The sequence below is a fragment of the Temnothorax longispinosus genome, chromosome 8, assembly GCF_030848805.1.
Source record: "Temnothorax longispinosus isolate EJ_2023e chromosome 8, Tlon_JGU_v1, whole genome shotgun sequence".
Lineage (NCBI taxonomy): Eukaryota > Metazoa > Arthropoda > Insecta > Hymenoptera > Formicidae > Temnothorax > Temnothorax longispinosus.
Window position 1 is genome coordinate 14,697,369 of NC_092365.1, and position 18,774 is coordinate 14,716,142.

General features: G+C 44.8%; 2 protein-coding genes across 14 annotated transcripts in view; one reads left to right on the top strand and one right to left on the bottom strand.

The window, feature by feature from the left end:
• On the bottom strand, positions 1-8,005 carry LOC139818387 (alpha-tocopherol transfer protein-like). Of its 4 annotated transcripts, none has more exons than XM_071787042.1 (5): positions 7,729-8,005; positions 1,866-2,138; positions 859-1,222; positions 420-525; positions 1-273 (listed from the first exon to the last, which is right to left on the bottom strand). In XM_071787042.1, the coding sequence occupies exons 2-5, from the start codon at positions 2,135-2,137 to the stop codon at positions 119-121; spliced, it is 897 nt and encodes a 298-aa protein (XP_071643143.1). In that variant the 5' UTR covers position 2,138; positions 7,729-8,005; the 3' UTR covers positions 1-118. The 4 variants fall into 4 exon arrangements, with proteins under 4 accessions (XP_071643143.1, XP_071643144.1, XP_071643141.1 ...); XM_071787043.1 differs by lacking the exon at positions 7,729-8,005 and adding an exon at positions 7,015-7,149; XM_071787040.1 differs by lacking the exon at positions 7,729-8,005 and adding an exon at positions 3,087-3,476.
• Positions 3,906-18,774, top strand: part of Rbp (RIM-binding protein) — a 26,940-nt gene continuing 12,071 nt past the window's right edge. For 3 of the 10 annotated variants that reach the window (XM_071787031.1, XM_071787035.1, XM_071787036.1), the window contains exons 1-11: positions 7,011-7,079; positions 11,114-11,605; positions 13,220-13,548; positions 13,770-13,944; positions 14,147-14,581; positions 14,885-15,188; positions 15,344-15,930; positions 16,165-16,291; positions 16,919-17,127; positions 17,548-17,952; positions 18,192-18,726. In XM_071787031.1, the coding sequence (XP_071643132.1) occupies positions 11,459-11,605; positions 13,220-13,548; positions 13,770-13,944; positions 14,147-14,581; positions 14,885-15,188; positions 15,344-15,930; positions 16,165-16,291; positions 16,919-17,127; positions 17,548-17,952; positions 18,192-18,726 (3,253 nt within the window). In that variant the 5' untranslated portion in view covers positions 7,011-7,079; positions 11,114-11,458. Of the gene's footprint in view, positions 4,167-6,919; positions 7,080-7,457; positions 7,716-11,113; positions 11,606-13,219; positions 13,549-13,769; positions 13,945-14,146; positions 14,582-14,884; positions 15,189-15,343; positions 15,931-16,164; positions 16,292-16,918; positions 17,128-17,547; positions 17,953-18,191; positions 18,727-18,774 lie in introns of those variants that run through there. The other 7 variants (XM_071787034.1, XM_071787032.1, XM_071787029.1 and 4 more) reach the window with 7 other exon arrangements.

Here is an 18,774-nt window from a genome sequence, read left to right on the forward strand (position 1 = left end):
TGACGCCACGCGATTGTGTCTTTATTTAACTGTACATCATACGATAAGTGTCTTACGCTATTTGTTACATTATGCACCAACCAACTAACGTTATTTTTCTTTAACGTAAGATCGGTCATCAGCCGTCATCGCCGTTGTGACAATCTTTTAGATCCTCGATAGTGTCCGACATAATTTTGGGACTCGTCATATTGTCAGGCGAATAATTACGAAACAGCGCTTCCTCCTCCCGGAAATATTTCTGCAATTGATCCAACTTCATGCAGTGCGCTTCTGCAAATTAAAACGATCAATATTAATTATTTGTCGGTTTGCGACCGACAAAGTTAGTTCTAATAATAAACCGAATTCTTTTATGCAGTAAAACATGTCGTTGCCGATATATCGGTACTATTTGCCATTGCGCAATATGTACTTACTATGAAGATTTGCAACACAGTCCAATTCCCCACCAAAGTCCTTCGGCAGACACTCGGGCGGTACATGTGGATACACGTCGGAGACGTCACCCGTGTAAAGATGAAGCTACGGAGTGACGAAAGTTAAAGTCAACCGCTGGCGTGACCGCCTGCCGGATGCACGAGGCCAGAAATGTCAACGTATCCTCTTAATGTCAGTGCGCAGAAATGTGTATTCATGGCACGTATGTAAACGCATGTATGAATCTAGTTTTCAACTCGTACAATCCCGATCGGTTCGAGTTTGATCAAAGCTAATTCACAAAGTTAAATTAAAAAAGTCGGCAGCCGCAAAAATTAGAATCTAGCGATTGCACCTCGTAGAGAATACGTTCATAATGCAGGATGATTTGTCAAATTTCATCATGTTGAATCACATTCCGTTGGGAAATCAAATTACCATTTCGTAAAGCTCTTGCTTCATGAACGGCCTGATGAGCGCAAGCACCTTGTCCATGAACCAGACCGCGTTCAGCACGTGCATGGCTTTGAGCCTCACCGGCATGCCTTCTTGAAGGTATTCGAAGAACTTGCGGATGCTGTTTATCGACAGTCTGGTCAGGTGACCAAGTCGCATGCCGGCCATGTCGAAAAGAAATATGTATCCCGCCGAACAACCGTTCCTGTAGAGGCTCGCGTCGACGGACATCATCAGCAGCTTGATGCCGTCGTTGAATACGTACTTGGACGGCCGCGAATCCGCCAGGCGATGAAAAATTATCCGGTTACCATTTTTATCAGGCTTGGGAAGCATCACAAACTCCCTACAGCACAGTTAAGTTGATCTTTTTTTTATACTTTTAATACATTGCATAAAAAGAAAATGACAGAAATGGACAGTCGTAGACAGATGAGACAAAAATTCTCTGTTTTTGTAAGAACTGAATTTTCGGAATCGAAAAGTCAAGGACGCAAAAGTGGAAGGCTCTTTCTCGATACCAAGTGGATTTTGCGCCGTAGTAGCGTGACGCGGAAAAATTACAGCGATAAAGATACTTAATCCGGCCGTATTAAGCGTAAGGTATTATTGGCAGACGCGCAATTTGTACGCACGGTGTGAAATGAAGGGCGTGAAGGAATTTAAAGAGAAAAAGAAGGATCGATCGAGGCAGAAATCGTTTTGCATCCATGTTGAAATTATCGGAGTGAAAACATATTGAATAACACGTTTTTGTTAAGATGTTTGTGTTGAATCGATGAGCTCAATCAGCATAAATGTATATTATAAAGGTTTTTTGTAGGTTTTTTTCGAATTATTCCCGCGATTTCTTATATTCGTGACGTGAGGATCATACACGCGCGACGCGAGACAAAGTCCTCTTTTACTTGCGAAACAAAGCTTTCCTTTCACGTTACTTAATGTTTAGTTGAACGAAGATTATTTAAGAGGTGTTGATAAGTGCTTACAAGGCTTTCAAAGAACGTTGTAGATAGTCCAGACTGGGATCCCTGTCGCTAAAAAATTCCGGAACCGTGGCTCGCATCCTATAATAAACGTTCATGCATCGTTTTGTGGCCTCCACATCAAAGTAACAACTATGCGCAAATAATGCCAATTGCTCATCGGGAATTCTGGGGAGGCCTCGTTCTTTCGCCCATTTTTGCAGATCCTCCAAAAGCTCGTCCGTGATTTCCGGGTATTCCTTCCGCGAATCATCGATCGTGTGGCCAAACTTCATCCTATAAAAAATCGGTATTAAGATAAGATAACAACTGTATAATAATCTCGTTAAATGTTTTTTTAGGGGGGAAGGAACGATCTATCAAAATTAAAAGCACTTCTGAACGTAAACACGCGAGATAATAATACGATGAAAAGTTCGCAAAAACCAGAGCGTATAAAAGTCAAGTGGAGCTGAAATGCGGTCCATATAGGTTTCCCGCGTATAATGAAACTTTCACCGCAAATGTAAGAACCGTCACTCGCGAATAGCTGGTATGTAATCTCGCTCGAATGGCGTTACGGTAATTACTGTTGCGCGTTCTCGGCATCCGGATTAAAATTAAAAATGTTTTTAACACTCTCAAAATTGTATCTCACATTTCAAAAATATTGTAGATGTTGGGATTAGATTAGATTAGATTAGGGAACAAAAGATGTGCGTGCGCAAATATACTCGCGACAGTATCGCGTATATATTGACGTATCGATCTCTATATAGCGGGTGTCGCCAGCATAAATTAATGTGCGTTTCATATGTTCTAACAGTAGAGTATTGAATTCATATATATGTGCATTATTCACACAATTGGATATATGTACATGTAACGATGACTTTCGATTGAACGGTTTTAACATGAACAGAAATTTTACGAATGGAAATTAAAAAACGTAAATACAAGACACAAAATAACTTTAATATACCTTCATGATTCTAATTCTAGTCACAAAGACGATTTTTTTTTTTAATACCTGAAGATAATCAAGAAACGTCGTCATATATATATGTGCATTATTCACACAATTGGATATATGTACATGTAACGATGACTTTCGATTGAACGGTTTTAACATGAACAGAAATTTTACGAATGGAAATTAAAAAACGTAAATACAAGACACAAAATAACTTTAATATACCTTCATGATTCTAATTCTAGTCACAAAGACGATTTTTTTTTTAATACCTGAAGATAATCAAGAAACGTCGTCAAAGATCGTGCTTGAAACCGTTTTCTTCTCCAGGATTGATTAATCACGATACTTGTTGCACAGAATCCAATTTTCTTTTTATTTTTCAAGAAAGTAATTTAATAACGTTCGATTTACGTACGCTTCTACAATTATAGTTTGCTTGTTTTCCAATATAGACTATAGACTATTTTAAGTCGCGTTTAAAAATATACTCAGCGTAAAAAAAATATATACTTTTAAGATGATCTATATATGTTTTATTTACGTAACTAAACAGTTAATCATACTCGACAGAAATACGCGCGTTCGAGCACTGAGCGGAGTATACGTTCGGCGAACACACCGTGGGCAACTGCAATTCGTGCTCTAACTCGCGCCGACGGTTGCATCGGATATTGTAGTGGCCCGCGCTGCGCGCATAGTAAAGGAAAATATCCCCCTCTTACATATGTTAAAACCGGTTGCGTTGTGATGTTATGTAAGTAAATGGCATGCAAGAGAAGCGATGTTAATATAAACGGTCACCGTAAAGAAAGATTCTTAGAGCTGATATGACGAGATTATAGGGTCTGTTTTCTATTGTTGAACTGGCTGCACTAATTCAGAGTTCATCTTTTTTACTCCACACATTGGAAGGAAAAAGATAATGCCACTCTAAACTAGCGCAGCCAGTTCAGCAACAGAAAACAGACCCAGACCTAATAATAGAGGTATTCCCTTAATTAAGAATAGAGATGTTCCTTTGCTGCCAGAGAAAGAGATTCACGATCTTACTTGTTTATATATATATATATATATATATATATATATATATATTTTTTATAGAGAAGGAGAGAAACAGTTGAAATTTGCCTAAAAAGTATCTTAGATCGAAAATAGCTTCATTTCCGGCAAATGAATATTTTGAAGGGTATTTTGTTTATAGATTGTAACTCGAGAGAAATTTCCTGTAATGCAACTCGCATGTTGGAGTCCGGGACCATGATAACTGGTATAATCACCGAGAACCATGGAGAGTGAAAAATGTGAAAGCGAAAGCGTGTGTCGAGATCGGCAGATATAAACTGGAAACTGTAAGTAATTTCTTAGTGTCCACGTAATCATGACAACCATTTCTTATTTATTCTTACAAATTGTTTTTATAAGAATTGCTATGGAAATATTAATTTTGAATCATATTATTAAATTTGGAAGGAAACAGTATCTTCTGTTTATCCTTCATTGAGGATACAATATATCTCCGGGGGAGCATCGGAAGAATCATAGCGTTTCCCGGGGCTCCCCCAGTCAACCCAGGACCATCGTATATAGAGTTTTAGCCGGTAAAAATCCGGCACTCCCTTCGCCTATCACGGAGGCGATGGGGTCTTCCCCCTCCCACAAGAGGGGGCTATCGGTCGAATGGCCGGTAGTAGATTTCTCCACGTAAAAAAAAAAAAAAAATATATATATATATCTTATACGATGTTAATTAATAGTAAACGTTCGAACTGATGACGAAGCGACGCTGATGCAGCTCGTTTGATTGAAGGCGAATCGCGCGGTCCGACGATCGATTAGAGCTTCGAATTACTCAATGGGGAAAATGCAGTTATGCAGCGAGCGGCTATTAGAAAAGAATTCGCTGTGTTGCACAATCTTGTAAGACAAAATCATGCAAATGGAAAACTAATGTTCAACTCTGTATAAGTGTACACGAATCTCAATATTGATTATTTAATTTAACATTAACATATTATATAACTTTGAAAACGGTTTCAGAAGACAGTCTTCAGAAGAAAAAGAAATTCAGAGATAATGTTTTCTGAATATTTTAACTTTAAGATAAAATTTTAATTTGTGACAATTAGTAGTTGTTAAAAAGTTAAAAAAAAACCCGGGTAAGATATTTCTATCCGTCTGCGTTTCGGCTAGACCTCGTGTTACGCGTTCGTGAGAAAATGGGTCGTGGGGTATCGCAGCATCAGCTTTCATCTCTCGCTCCCAGTAAGTACACCTGGCCGATGAACGGCGATCAGGTAGCGCAAGGCTACCGACGAGAATGAGCACGTAGGGCACGCGGTCGCAAGGCCGGTGAGTAAGGGAGGATCGGCGGAGGGTGTGTTCGCCGGTGCTGCGCTGGCTGGAGAACAGGTACTCGCCGTAGGCGTCGTACGTTCATTGATAAGCGTATAACACCCCGTGCCTTAGACCCGATGACGTCAACGGACGCCTGCGCAGCATTATGTCGAGTCCTGAATCGCAGTGGCGAACCATCAGCGTCGCAACGCGTCCGATTTTCTTCGCCGTATCGTACACACAGCGAAACTATTTATCTCGAATAGCTCACATGTGAATTAATTTAATCTGCGATCGGAAGCATAACTGTTGAGACTATTATTTACTTGAGTACACATAATTCTTTTAACGACAGCAGGAACGTAACTGAAGGAAATTGCATTCTAATTAGTCTGCGTGGCAGTGTGCCAAGGCTCCCACTTCCTTATTTCTCCATCATTAACTGCATGCTATAGCTATATCATTGACTTACAATTAATAACGATATTCTTTTATGAATTAATTAAAATATCTAAAACTATTTTATCTGTTGTAAATTATTAAAGTTAAACGAGACGCAGGCATGACGCAGAACCTTCGCATTTATGCGTTGATTGATGCGATCGGCAGTCGCGCAATCATCTTACGAAATTTTCGACTAGCATGAAGGATACTCGGAATTTCTACATGGGCGAAGTTGATACGTTCCTGGTGATACGGCAAGATCGTTTTAGACCGCGAGGAAGGTACTGTCGTCTCTCCCGCACCAGGAAATTTTGGACAGGCGTGCGTGCATTAACAGGCGACGCCGCGTTAAAATTGGACTATTTCTCCGAATCTTCGCGGATCTACCCCCACCTGCCTTCGTGTCATTCTGCATTGGCCATTCGTCCATGAGAAAAATCGCGCGAGAGGAGAAAGCACGACGAGTTAGAATGAAACGAATAGAAGGGAGTCGTGGAACAGAGCTAGATAAATGAAATAGATGTAGGTGGAGGAAAGGGAGGCGAAGGAGAGGGAGAGCAGACGGGGGTTGGAAAGAGTCAGTGGCGGGAGAGTTTGGGGGAGAGAGAGTGAGAGAGGGAGAAACAGAGAGCGAGAGAGAGAGAGCGGAGGGAAAGAGAGTGACAATGAGAGGGAGAGAGAGAGTAGAGATATCGTAGGATCACCTCTTGCGTATTGATTGGTCTTTTGTGAAAACTACACCCCCATGTAGCCGCGACGCGAACCATTTCGCCAAGTCACTAGACTTCCAGGGTATCGGCTACTAGGGTGGTGAATGCCGCCATGTTTGGCACGGTCGATCGAACCCCCCTTTAACGCCGCGTCGCCCCCCGTCGCCGATGATAATGTCGCGAGCGAACGCGCCGCGCCGGCGAGCGGTCGAGCTGACGCGCGTCCCCGCGACGTAGGCGAGAGGGGACCACTTTCCATTCCCCCAGATCGCGACTCGAGAGCGAGCGAGACGTGATGTAAGGGGAAATCGTGAGCGACGGACTCCGGCGATACAGCGACTCTATATCGGCATCGATCGCCGAGTGACCCATATCTGGCGGTGACGGGAGCCCCTGCCCTCGCCCCCGCCGGTCCCCCGTCGCTTCTCCAACCGCCCCTACGACGCTTCTCGCATCCTGGTGCGCGCATCTACCCTCTCCTCGACCACCCCCGTGCACTTGCCGTCCGCTTGTACGCCGTACGGGGGTACACCTCCGCCCCACACGGGCCGTTGTACCCCCACCCGTCACCCCCCGCCCCCGACAGCGGCAAGCGACCATCACCATCACCCCCTACCCCCGACTCCAGCAGCCCTGCCTGCTTTCCACGGCCGAGCAGATCTTGGGGGTTGTACGGGATGATAGCCGAGTGAAAAAGCTTGGCGAGTACCGAGGAGAGTTCGCTCATCAGCAGCAGCAGCCCTGGCCTGCCACAATCCCTTCGATTCGGTCATCGTAAGTGTCGCGTCGACGAGGAGGTAGAGTGGAAGCTGATGCAAGTCCGGTGCGAGGGTGAGGGTGAGAGCTAGAAAGAGAGAGAGAAAAAGAGAGCGAGAGAACGAGCGACAGAGAGGAGTGTCTGATGAAGAGTGCGAACGGGAGTGCGAAAGGAAAACTCGATTAGCCGCTCGACAGCCGGTCTGCGACGTCCGATGTTCGAGACACCGAGGAGACGCGACGAGCGAGCGAGTGCCGCGGACGCGAGCGGAACGTCGCAGGCGGCACCTCCGAACGTATAATTCGCGCGAGACGTACTCCCGGGAGTGAGCCCTTTGCCTGTCCGATCCGGTCAACCCTGTCAATCTCGTCAATCTCAACGTGTCGGGGCTCACAGTGACAGTCCGTAGCGGAAGAGTGTCAGTGATGGGGATGAGAGTGGCCAGCGGCGACGACGACGGCTGCGGCGGCAGCGGCACCGGGACGACGGACCAGTATGGCGGACGATAATCGTGGAGTGTCGGTGGTGTCGCCGCCGCCACCGCCACCGCCACCACCACCGCCGTCGTCGTTGCCGTCACCGCTGCTGCTTACGACAGTGGTTGCACTACGTGCCCGACGTGCAGTGGTGTCCGGCGCGCACCGGGTTCACATGTACGCTACGTACCTTTCGCCCTTTAGTGAGATCAATAAGCAGTGCCGTGGCCACTCGAGTCGTGCCCCCGCCGGGGAAAGTCGTTCCGTGGGTCTCTGGTGTACCTTCGTTCCCCGTTACAATCGCGCGTCTTTCCTCCAACCCCTCGCCACCGCCGTTCCTTCCTTGACGTCGTCTTGACTGTCGATTTGATTGCACGAGGCTCAATTCCGAGCCGCACGTCGAGCGTCAAAGAGTGCTAAGAGTATTCCGGAGGTGAATCGCCTTCCGAATCATCGTCAAGAGCTGGCTTTCAGTGGCCGGAAGTGTAGTATTTTATCAGAACATTTCCTTCTCTTTCCGTTTCTTCTCGTTTCTCCTTCGAAGGGCGGTCAAACGAGACTTCTTTGCACTCCTCCACTTTCGGGTTTTGCCAGAGTGCCCATTTCCGCCCGTTTATCTTCGTGTATCAGTCGCTATCTCGTCCGCCATCGAGGTGTTCCTCGATATCGCCCGATCCAACTGCTTGCGTAGCACTTCTCGTCTGCATCTTGGATCGAATTGGTCATCAGCCAGCACCCGGTAGGACTTCCCTCGTCTTGATAGATCTCCTTATCGCTGCCTCCGCTTCTCTCAATCTATCTCGCTCGGTGTCTCTTCGTTCGCTAGTCTTCTTTCGTTGCCCGTATTCCGTACATTACTTTCCATTCACACGTTCAGTTGCTTCATCGCAACGAGATTGCTTTTATCTATTTCCACAGCTTTCGTTACGTTCCGTGTTGTTATCAGACCCATGAAATTTTATGATATCGATTTCCCGCGGCGATTTCCGTGCTCTTCGTTAAACTAAGCATCCAGAAGTATCAAAGAATCCGTTCTCAGCGAAAGAAATTCTCGTCTTAACTCAAAACGGTCCGAGATCGTCGTGTAATTTAATCGGAATGTTTTACCCTGCAAAAGAATTGTGTAAGAACTTTTACATCTGCGAAATAAATTCTCTTGCGAACCTAATGAATATCCATTCAAGTGTTAAATCTCTTAACACGTATAAATGACAATTGATCGCAAATTGTTCTCTCTGCAAGTCTCGCTAATGAAAACTCTGAAATCTTTTTCAACAATATATCTCTTTCATTCTGCATTCTACTGATGTATTGTTTACATAATTATTTATAGACTCAACGTGAACATTTCCAATTAAATGTAGACTTCAGCCGGTTCACGTTCGACGATCATTCGTTATATATCACTCGGAAGTATATCGGCAGTCAAAGGGTTAACGAGCGGGAAGAGTTCCGCGCCGCGAGGAACAAAGTAGCCATAAAGTAACAGCGATAAGATGTATTTACCTAAGCTGCGAGAGCTGAACCGCGTGCGGCGGAATAAAATCGATAATTCGGCACTAATATAGGAGTCTAGCATTAACTCTCGCGATGCGTGGATAGAGGGGTCGGGAACGGTTTTTCTATCGGTTTTCTAAAGATTTCACATATTTCTTCTCACGGAACTGTACGCTCAGCCTAACGACAAATATTTGCATAATACATAGCCGCGATATATTTGTTCTCCTTTATTTTTTTTTAATTCCGTATGCACGCGGCGGAAAGTTCTGTTTTTACTACTCGGCTATTTCGGGATACTATATCGATTCTTCGGCTCGTATCGTAGCCTGTTTTATCGCATTTCATTCCTTCTGTGCACATTGTTACGTCGCTGATTGTCCGTCAACGCATGAACTTGCGCGGCAGAAAGGCGGATAATTTCCTGATCGTCTCGCTTTCACTGCCTTCGTTAGTGTCGGGAGAAAGAGAAACAAAGAGCGGGAACATGCACGGCAATTAAATAGCATCAGGGAATGGAAGCGTACCCGAGGGAGTTGCCAATCGCATTAATAGGAAGGCAATGAAAGAAAAGGAAAATGAGAGGCTCGCGCCTAGCGAGAGATGTTTTTCTCTTTGCACTTCATTGTCAATTATACAATGTGCGCGAGTGATTTTTACAACACGCTCTTACGTCAATTATCGCGTTTAATCCTGTCGATATAACGAATGTTTGAGTTTATAATGCAAACAATTTAACTTTCGCTAAGTTATCTTAAGTACATCGATTCGGTATATCTTTGCCGATATAAGTTTTCTCCAACTGCGTGACATTTAATTAAAAATATTCGTAAAGTTCTTGCTCTAGTCTTCTGGAGGGTAACGCAGGTCGGAGCGGCACTGTTCTCTTCCGCGTTCGCGCGACAAACGTAGATGACTGACGACAATTGAGTGTCGCAGTAAAAAAAAAGTACTCACGTTTGATCTCTGATGATCGTGGAGATAGGAAGAAAGGGGGAAAGAGTTAGCCGGATGCGCTTGCTGTGCGCTTTTATCTCGGTGCACAGACGCAGAGACGACGGGACGAGGGCGTGAAACTCGGCGATGCGCGTAAATCGCTAACTGAAGCCTCGAACAAGGCACGTGTCGCTCGATCGCAACATACACGTTAACGAGATTCTGTGACAAGCGCGGCGTATGCGTGCGTGTGCATGCGTGGGTATGCGTGCCTGTGTGCATGTGTGGGTCTCAATCGCGGCAAGTTTTTCGCGTGGAAACCACGATCGGGCACTTGGCCGCACGCGACGTGTCGACACGAAATATCGCACGAGAGCGACTGTACAACTCGTAGTTGCCCTGTAGTTAATACTCCCTGGCTGTGCCGCCGGTGTTAAAGTTACATACGTGTTCGCGGTCGGTTGGGCTCATTGTGGGCGACGGCGACGAGCGATCGTCGACCATGAAGTCCGGCAAACCGGAGCGAGAATTTCTACAGGCGGATTACGAACTCGATCGAATTCCTCGCGCCAATACCTGTTGCCAATAATCGGCGCCGATTGACTTTCTCACTTAACAGGGAACTCTCGCAGTAAATCTAGCGGCTTAACAACCCTTGAGTCCTAGGCTTAATAGCGCGATAGTCGAATCACGGAGTTGCCCTTTATTTGACATAGAATCGAGCTGAGAAAAGGTTTTTTTTTTTATTACAACAAAATATGGTCTTTAAATTAATAATCTTTTTGTTCTTCTTTGAATTGGACGAAGACTTGCGGAGAGCCTTACGCAGCGCGTCAAAAAGATGTCTGGTTTAACGGCAGCACGTAAAATGGATAAGCAGGATAAGAAAATCGGGCTGTGCTTGAAAGCAACTTTATCAAATGAAGGGCCAAATCGATGCAACCTAATTCACGCTATATTTGGCTGACGACATACATTCCTCGCATTTCGTAGATTTATAATTAACGAGCACGTCAATAATTTCATTCCCATTAAATATCCATTTCATTTCCGGAATCTGAAAATGTAAGAGGCGTGGCCAGAGAAAGCCACTTATTAACGATTTAAAAAAAAATATTTTGCATACGTGCGTTTTGTCCTAGGATGACCCCATATCTAACTGCGAATCAGCCTGCGATCCGATGCGAAAGAACGCTGGTCCCCCTTAAACGCGAGGTCCCCCCGTTTCCCGAGAGTGCTACGAGACCAAGTCCCGGCTCGTTCCCGAGGCAGGGTACGCACGTGATGGGAGAAATAAGTGTCCCCTTTTGCACTACGATAGAGCCGCACTGTTAGGCGTGTGTGTGGGAACGTCGTGCGGTGCGCGGCGCGGCTCGGCGGGCCGCGCAAAGGCCGCCCAATTAATTAAGATAGCTCCTAGACACACACGCTAGATCGATAGGGAGACCGGCCGCGATAAAGACTGGCGAGGGTCTCAGACTTCAGGGATGTTGCAGTGCTGTGGTGTTGGAGGTGGCGCTTCCACGGCACCTCAGGCTCCGCAGCTGCACGGTACCGGATCCGCTGTCGGGGCTACCGCCTCCACGAGAACCACCAACATGCAGGACGCAGTCGTTCTCGAATCCATCCTGGAGGTGAGCGTTATCAGCGATGAGTAATAAAACATTTTTGCGCGCGCGTGCCTTTTCTATTTTTTAAATGTTTTATCTTAAGAATTTGTTATCTGGATTTAATTAATTACCTTCGTACGCAGTTTGGAAAATATTACTTCTACTCGTTTGTGTATTATTGATAACTATTTAATTTTTTATTAAATACAATCTCCAAGATAATGAAAGATGTTTTAACGACCATTTTTATTTTCTTCTTTTTTAAATGTTTTTAGGTGAGACTTCTGCGTGTTGCTTTTTACATTAGGGAAAACTGAGTTATTCTGAATTTGCAGAAAAAGCATCTTATGAGATATTTTGCAGTTGCCAAAAATTAAAGATCCTGCGAAGCGATATTAATGAATGTGTGAAACACACGTGCGTGCACTTTGTCGCGAATCGAAAGTCCTTGAAATTAAACAGATTTACGTGGAAAAGGTAATGTGCGTGTAATCAATACATACATATACACATGTACCAATATACACGTGAGCGCGCGAAAGTTACGTGTAAACCATCGACAATGAACTGCGGCTCGTGAAAAGCTCTCTTTCATTCTCGGCGCGCCGCGCTCGCCGATATTCGATAAAGCGCACGTAATACGAAAAACAAAAGTTGTTATTAATGCGTTCCGGTAATGATTGCTCGTTCTCGAGGGAACTTTAATTCGCGGCTTCGCCACGCGTAAAATAAACCGCTCAAACTTCGTTAACGACCGAAATTTATGTCCCTTGTACGCCGCGAGCGCGCTTCGAAGCGGACCCCAGAAATCTGTGTACGCGGGAAATTAATACTGACCTGACCGAAGTTCAATCTACCGCAATCGAGATAATTGAGCCAATTAATTTCGCGAAGTGGTAAGCAGTTTTACTGATTATAAAGCGATCGGCGCGGCGTCACGGCCATAATTGCCGGCTAATTATAAAGAAGCTATTAAAGGGGACATGTCAAAGAGAATGTCATCTATCGGTATTATCCTCTTGTTTTCTTGATATCGTTTTTTTTTTCGACGAGAGATTTCTACAGCTAGATTGTATATAATGGAGATCCGTTGCGCGCACCTTCCGGGCAATCGAAGCACAAAAGCCCGGCCCCTTCATTTCAAACGTGACATTCTTGTCGCGTATCCAACTACACGTCGCTCCGGGTTATTAAAAACAAAGTCTCGCGACCGCAAAATTAGAAATTGAACCGATTTCTTTCTTTATCCGTTATTTCCACTCTCTGTGTGAAACGTTAAATAACTCTGTGAAATTATATTAAAATCTTATTATGAAACTCCTTTGTAATGTGGAGTTGCCTCATATTTACCGCAGCATACGGAGTGTACGTTGCAATTAAATTTTATTTATAGTATCAAACATTTATAAAAATACATAAACATCCATTTCGTATAAAATTTTACTGCGTGATTCGGAGCAATAAATTGTCTGTATAAACAGCTATTAATCGAGATATCGGCGCAACCTTAGCAAATCGCTGTCGTGTCTACGTAACGACTACCGCATAACGTCGATCACGCGCCGAAGAATGTGTCTTATTTGTGTCGGATATTGACAAATTTATTTATGACGTTAATCATACGATCGATTCTTTCAGAAAATGCGGGAGACGGAAGCCCTACGAGCGGAGCTGGAGAGGCAGCATGCGGACGCACAGAACCAGCTGCGGGAGAAGATAGCAGGACGCTATCAGGGCCCGGAATCGATCGAGGCGTTGCAGTCCAAGATCCGAGAGCTCGAGAAGAAAATCGAGCTGCAGATGGTGAGGCACGAGGAGCTGTCGCTGGAGCTGACCAGTCTGTCACGTGCACGCAGTAGGGGACCGGTCATAAGTCACGTCACGTCCACGAGCGTCCCGACGTCGACTTGGCCGCCAACCTGCTCCGAGATTGATAGAATCATCGCCAAGATCGAGCAGGACAATAGGTACGCGGATCGACAAAACGGATCTTTTTAATCGAGACAAATTGGCTTTGCAAACTCGTCAGCATGACACAGTTGATCGTCGTTCCTCGCATACTCTATACATATATTTAAGTATAAAGGCGTTTGTGTAAACATTATTTGTAAAGGCGTCAGTTGTTTTAACTACGTATGACTTTTGTAAGTGAATCGCACGGATTTTTTATTAATCAAAATAAATTTAGCGGCAGAATTTTGCACGAATTGGACCACACGCGGAGCGCGATAACCACGCAGCAACCCTCGGCTACGCAGAGCATCCTTAGGTCCAGCTCAGAGAATCTTCCCAACCTTGGCCAGCATCAACATCCACCTCATCCACACGCCCTCAACCTCGGGATACCTACCCAGATGGGTCACGTACGTTTACGTAATATTATACAATGTTACACAATCTTTCTCACTAATTTTTATACGAAAAGATTGAGAGAAATTTAACATTAATTTGAACAAGACTAATTATTTAAATAATTAACTTTCTTGTCGCAATTTGTACTAGTACTCTCTCCCTCTGATGTGTTTGCTGATTATTGATAAGAACTTTTCTCTCTTTCTCGAACAGTACGCAGGTTCACCAATGCCATTAACGCCGATGATGCCTGGTTGTCCTCCACTGACGCCGAATGGACCACCATATCACTACAGCGAGCCGATCCCGCCAGCACCGTCACTCTCCAGCAGTCAGTCGCAGCCCGCTTTCCAGCAGAAAATTCAACAGTACCAGCAACAATCGCAACCGCACGAGTTGTCGAGTTCCCATTCTCAAAGCGCCCTACCATCCCAACAGAAACAGCAGCAACAAACGCACACCTCACACTTCGGAAGCAATCAGTATCAGGAGAGCTACCCACATACGCAAACGTATCAGCAACCGCAGCAGCAGCAGCAGCATCCGGCCTCGACTACGTACCTGACATCGGCCAGCCAGAGCGTGATACCTCACTATACACAGCCTGTCCAGACTGCCCAGAATTATCAGTTGAATGGGAGTCAACAGGTATGTCGTCAATTATTCAATTATGATTACTTTCTTATAAGCAGGTAAACGAAGTAATGAATTCTTGGAGGCCTATAGATAGAACGGATGGCACTGTTTTTAGCACCCAGTTTACGAAATATTTATCTAGAATAGTTTCCAACAGTTATAAATTAACGTTGATTCAAGTGTTGCAATCTTTTATGACGAGTACATTTCTAATTTTAGTTTTATCGTAATATCGCTAAAAGTAAAACATTGAAAATTACGAAGAAGATTAAGCTGGCTATAAATTTCACAATGATTGATTTGTCTCACGCACAGGCAACGACATATCCTAGTTTGTCCATGGCCTCGCATCCAAATGGAACTTACAGCACAGGCGCGACCAGCTACAACACCCAGTTGCCGCATCACAATTATACTATGTCGCAGACGAACATTCCGCAGACGACGCTGCCCTCGTTGCCGCTGTATCCCACGTCCTATCATTCCACCCTCGGACTCACGAGCGTACCCCAGTCCGTTCTTCCTTTCTCCAGCGGTCAGAGCACTTTCGCCACCAGTGGAACGACATACTCCACTACCGTCGGGACCAACGCTTTCGGGACGCCGGGCGTAAGCTCAGGTCAGAATCGCATTAACACACATCATTGAAAGATTAATCTTCAGTATAATACTTTTAAGAAGGTAAAGCATAAACTAAATTTTTTTCCGACTTTAAAAAAATGAGTCGTAGCATTATTCAATTGAATTTTCTGATAATAACGCGTGCCTGTGCAGGTACTAGTTCGGGAGGTCTGTTACAAGCAATAGGCGATCCTCTACAAGCGATGCAGCAACTCTCCGCCCAGTCGCAGGCAAATCAGCTTCAGCAGCAGGCGATTATCCAGCAGATCCAGCAGAGCTTGCGCGCCAGTTCGCCGACCGCGCCCGGTACCGCGACCGGCCACCATTTTCTGGGGGGTCCTAGGCAAATGCCGAAGATCCCTACAAGTATACTGACGAATCCCCTGGACCGATTGACTAACACCGAGGACATTGTACCCGAAGGTCAAGTGGATATGCTGGACGTGCCCGGCAAGGGCAGATGTTACGTTTACATAGCTCGCTTCAGCTACGAGCCGTTCCAACACTCACCGAACGCGAATCCGGAAGCGGAACTACCGGTCCAGGGTGGCGATTACCTCCTGGTCTGGGGCCAGCCTGATGAAGACGGGTTCCTGGATGCGGAAACGCTCGACGGTAGACGCGGTCTGGTGCCGGCCAACTTCGTGCAGAAGTTGATCGGCGACGATCTTCTGGAATTCCATCAAGCCGTTCTCGGCCTCAGGGACGTAGACGATTCCGTCTCGACGAATATCCCTCAAGTGAGCAATATGAGAGCTAACGAGGTACTTGGCGAGCCAACGCGTTTATATTTGTGTTCTACCTGCATTTATATCTTCGCGATAAATAGGATTAAGAATAGTATTAATGTTTGGAAATACGATAGTATTGATGTATGAAAATAATCAGAAGAAAATAAGAATATTATCAAAATTTTATTTAGAGAACGTTAATTGTATAGATGATAATAATAATTTTAATTTGATCTATTTTAGTGCTATCTGCAAGATATTGATTTAGAATTAGCCGCGTTGGAAGAAGGGAACCGGAATCGTCAAGCAGAATTATCCGCTTATGCGGAACTCGACAATATCGCGGAGGAAGATGAGCAGGAACCACCAGGTTAGTACTCTTTAACAATTCATTGATCTACAAAACGTTGCATGACGCATGTCTTTAACTCTGAATTAGAGAATGTAATGTATATTAAATCTACGTCCGTAATCCAGTAAATATGTAGATATATATGGTACTTGGATCATCTCTAGAAAAGTTAATCCGCTTTCAGTGATGTGTTTGAAACGTTTTTCCGACAACTATACACGTTAAACCAAAATAACGCGATCTGTGACGCAACTAAAAATTTTTTCTCCAGAGAAAATCTTGCTTCCACAATTTGTCGATTCTGTTCGATGTGTATGCATGTATGTTCAATTCGATGTGAAATACCTTAAGAAACAATACCAAATCCTCAGCGTGTTTCTGTGGCTCCTTCCTTTGCCTTATTTGTTGCATGTTGTTAATTTGGATTAAGACGTCTATACACGTCACACTGTCACACGATAAAACGTCCAAGCCTGAACCGGTTTTCACGGAGCGAATAGTCACAAAATAAAATGGGGAACACAGAAAACTGAATCGTTGCACTGTGTTAAGTGTTGGCTGGATTTAGGCTGGCTTAGAGAGATAGACAATAGTGAGAGATCCTTAGCTACAGCTAGGCTTTGTCTTTGTCTTTTCCTCCTGAAGAAGTCTACATGTTTTCGGACCTAGTTCCGGCGCCGCAGCACCTCACGCTCGAACGGCAACTCAACAAGAGCGTGCTGATTGGATGGACCGCTCCCGACAACACGCATCAACTCGAGTCTTACCACGTCTACGTGGACGGCGTGCTGAAAGTCACGGTGAAGGCCACCGAGAGGACCAGGGCTTTGGTGGAGGGAGTCGATTCTACACGGGTTCGTAATAAAAATCTTTATTCATCAGATTCCCCTAAAAGAACTTACAAATTCAAAGAAAAACTTGAAATTTGAATAAAACTAAAATATTTTATTAAATTAAAATTAATTTGAAATAATTATAATTATTAATTAATACGATTTACACAATTACCTATGATGTAACATAAGAAATAATTACCCGCGATATGAATTTTTTTATAGAACCTGCGATATTATATGCGATATGAAGATTTTTATAGAAAATATTAATTGTCTTAAATTTTTTAGACTGGCACATGAAGTTTAAGTAGCCCTGAGATTTCAGGGCATGTAAGAATGAAGGATTGTATAAAAGGACTTGTATAAAAATGTCAAATGTACATCTCTGTTTGTGTAATCCATTTTAATTACCTCGAAATCGTTCTTTCGCTGATGCAGCCGCACAGGATAAGCGTGCGTTCGGTCACGCATTCGAGAAGGACGTCGCGCGACGCCGCTTGCACGATGGTGATCGGTAAAGACGTCGCGCTGGGCCCGACCTCCGTTAAAGCATCAAACGTCACGGCGACTAGTGCCGTGATATCCTGGCTACCTAGTAACAGCAATCATCAGCACGTCGTATGCGTGAACAACGTGGAAGTGAGAACCGTGAAGCCGGGCGTTTACAGGCACACCATCACCGGCCTGGCTCCGTCAACGATATACAGGGTGACCGTCAAGGCGAAGAACCTGCGGGCGACGCATTTTGAGGACCAAAATGCTCAAGCGGCGAACAACCTGGCTTGCCACGTCCACTTTAAGACGTTGCCCAAGGGATTACCGGATCCTCCGGTCGATATCCAGGTTAATATAAATATAATATATAATCACTTTACATTTGTATCTCAATTTTACAATTCTAAAATTTTTTTTTATTAGGATAAAAATTCTGAAAGCAATGTTAAATTCTGAAGTTTTCCAGAAACAGAATAAAAATTCAGCGACCAGAACTAGATATTAGATTTTCAGGAATTTCTGTCAACGATCCTTAAGAAAAAAATTTTCTAGGCATTAATAATGCATAACGTTATCCAATTTTTCAGGTGGAGGCTGGACCGCAGGACGGCACTTTGCTAGTGACCTGGCAGCCTGTTGCCCTAAACGGTTCGGCCGTCACCGGTTACGCGGTGTACGCCGATGGTAAGAAGGTCACCGACGTTGACAGCCCCACCGGAGATCACGCGCTTGTCGACATACACAAGCTCATGGGTCTCAACCCGAAGCACATCACCGTCAGAACTAAGAGCAGGGAAAGTCAGTCGGGTGATAGTTGCGCAACAGCGATACCCTGCAGCGTGCTTCGGGGTGGTGCCGCCGCTCACATGCCGCCGCCCCATGGACTTCCACACATGGTGGATCAACGGCAGCCCCAACAGTCTACTATGGGCCCCCAGCAGAATGATCCCAATCGTGGGATCTACATGTCCGGCGTTGTCAGCCAACATCGACATAATATACCTGCGCACATGCGACGACACGTGGGCAACAGAGTAGACGCCCACGGTCAGGTTATCATCGAGACGGAGGAGAATCTCTCTGACAAGGAGATTTACCCCGGACAGAGCATCCCCCAGATGGGTAAATATCCAAAAATATAAAGGAGCAAGGGAATCTGGGTTCGACAAT

Bases quoted from the DNA above. Each gene is read 5' to 3' on its own strand.
- LOC139818387 (XM_071787042.1), bottom strand. From the start codon at position 2,137: ATGAAGTTTGGCCACACGATCGATGATTCGCGGAAGGAATACCCGGAA. The intron at 1,223-1,865 runs GTAAGCACTTAT...ACTGTGCTGTAG, and splicing joins CAACGTTCTTTGAAAGCCTT to GGAGTTTGTGATGCTTCCCA. The intron at 526-858 runs GTAATTTGATTT...GTCACTCCGTAG, and splicing joins AGCAAGAGCTTTACGAAATG to CTTCATCTTTACACGGGTGA.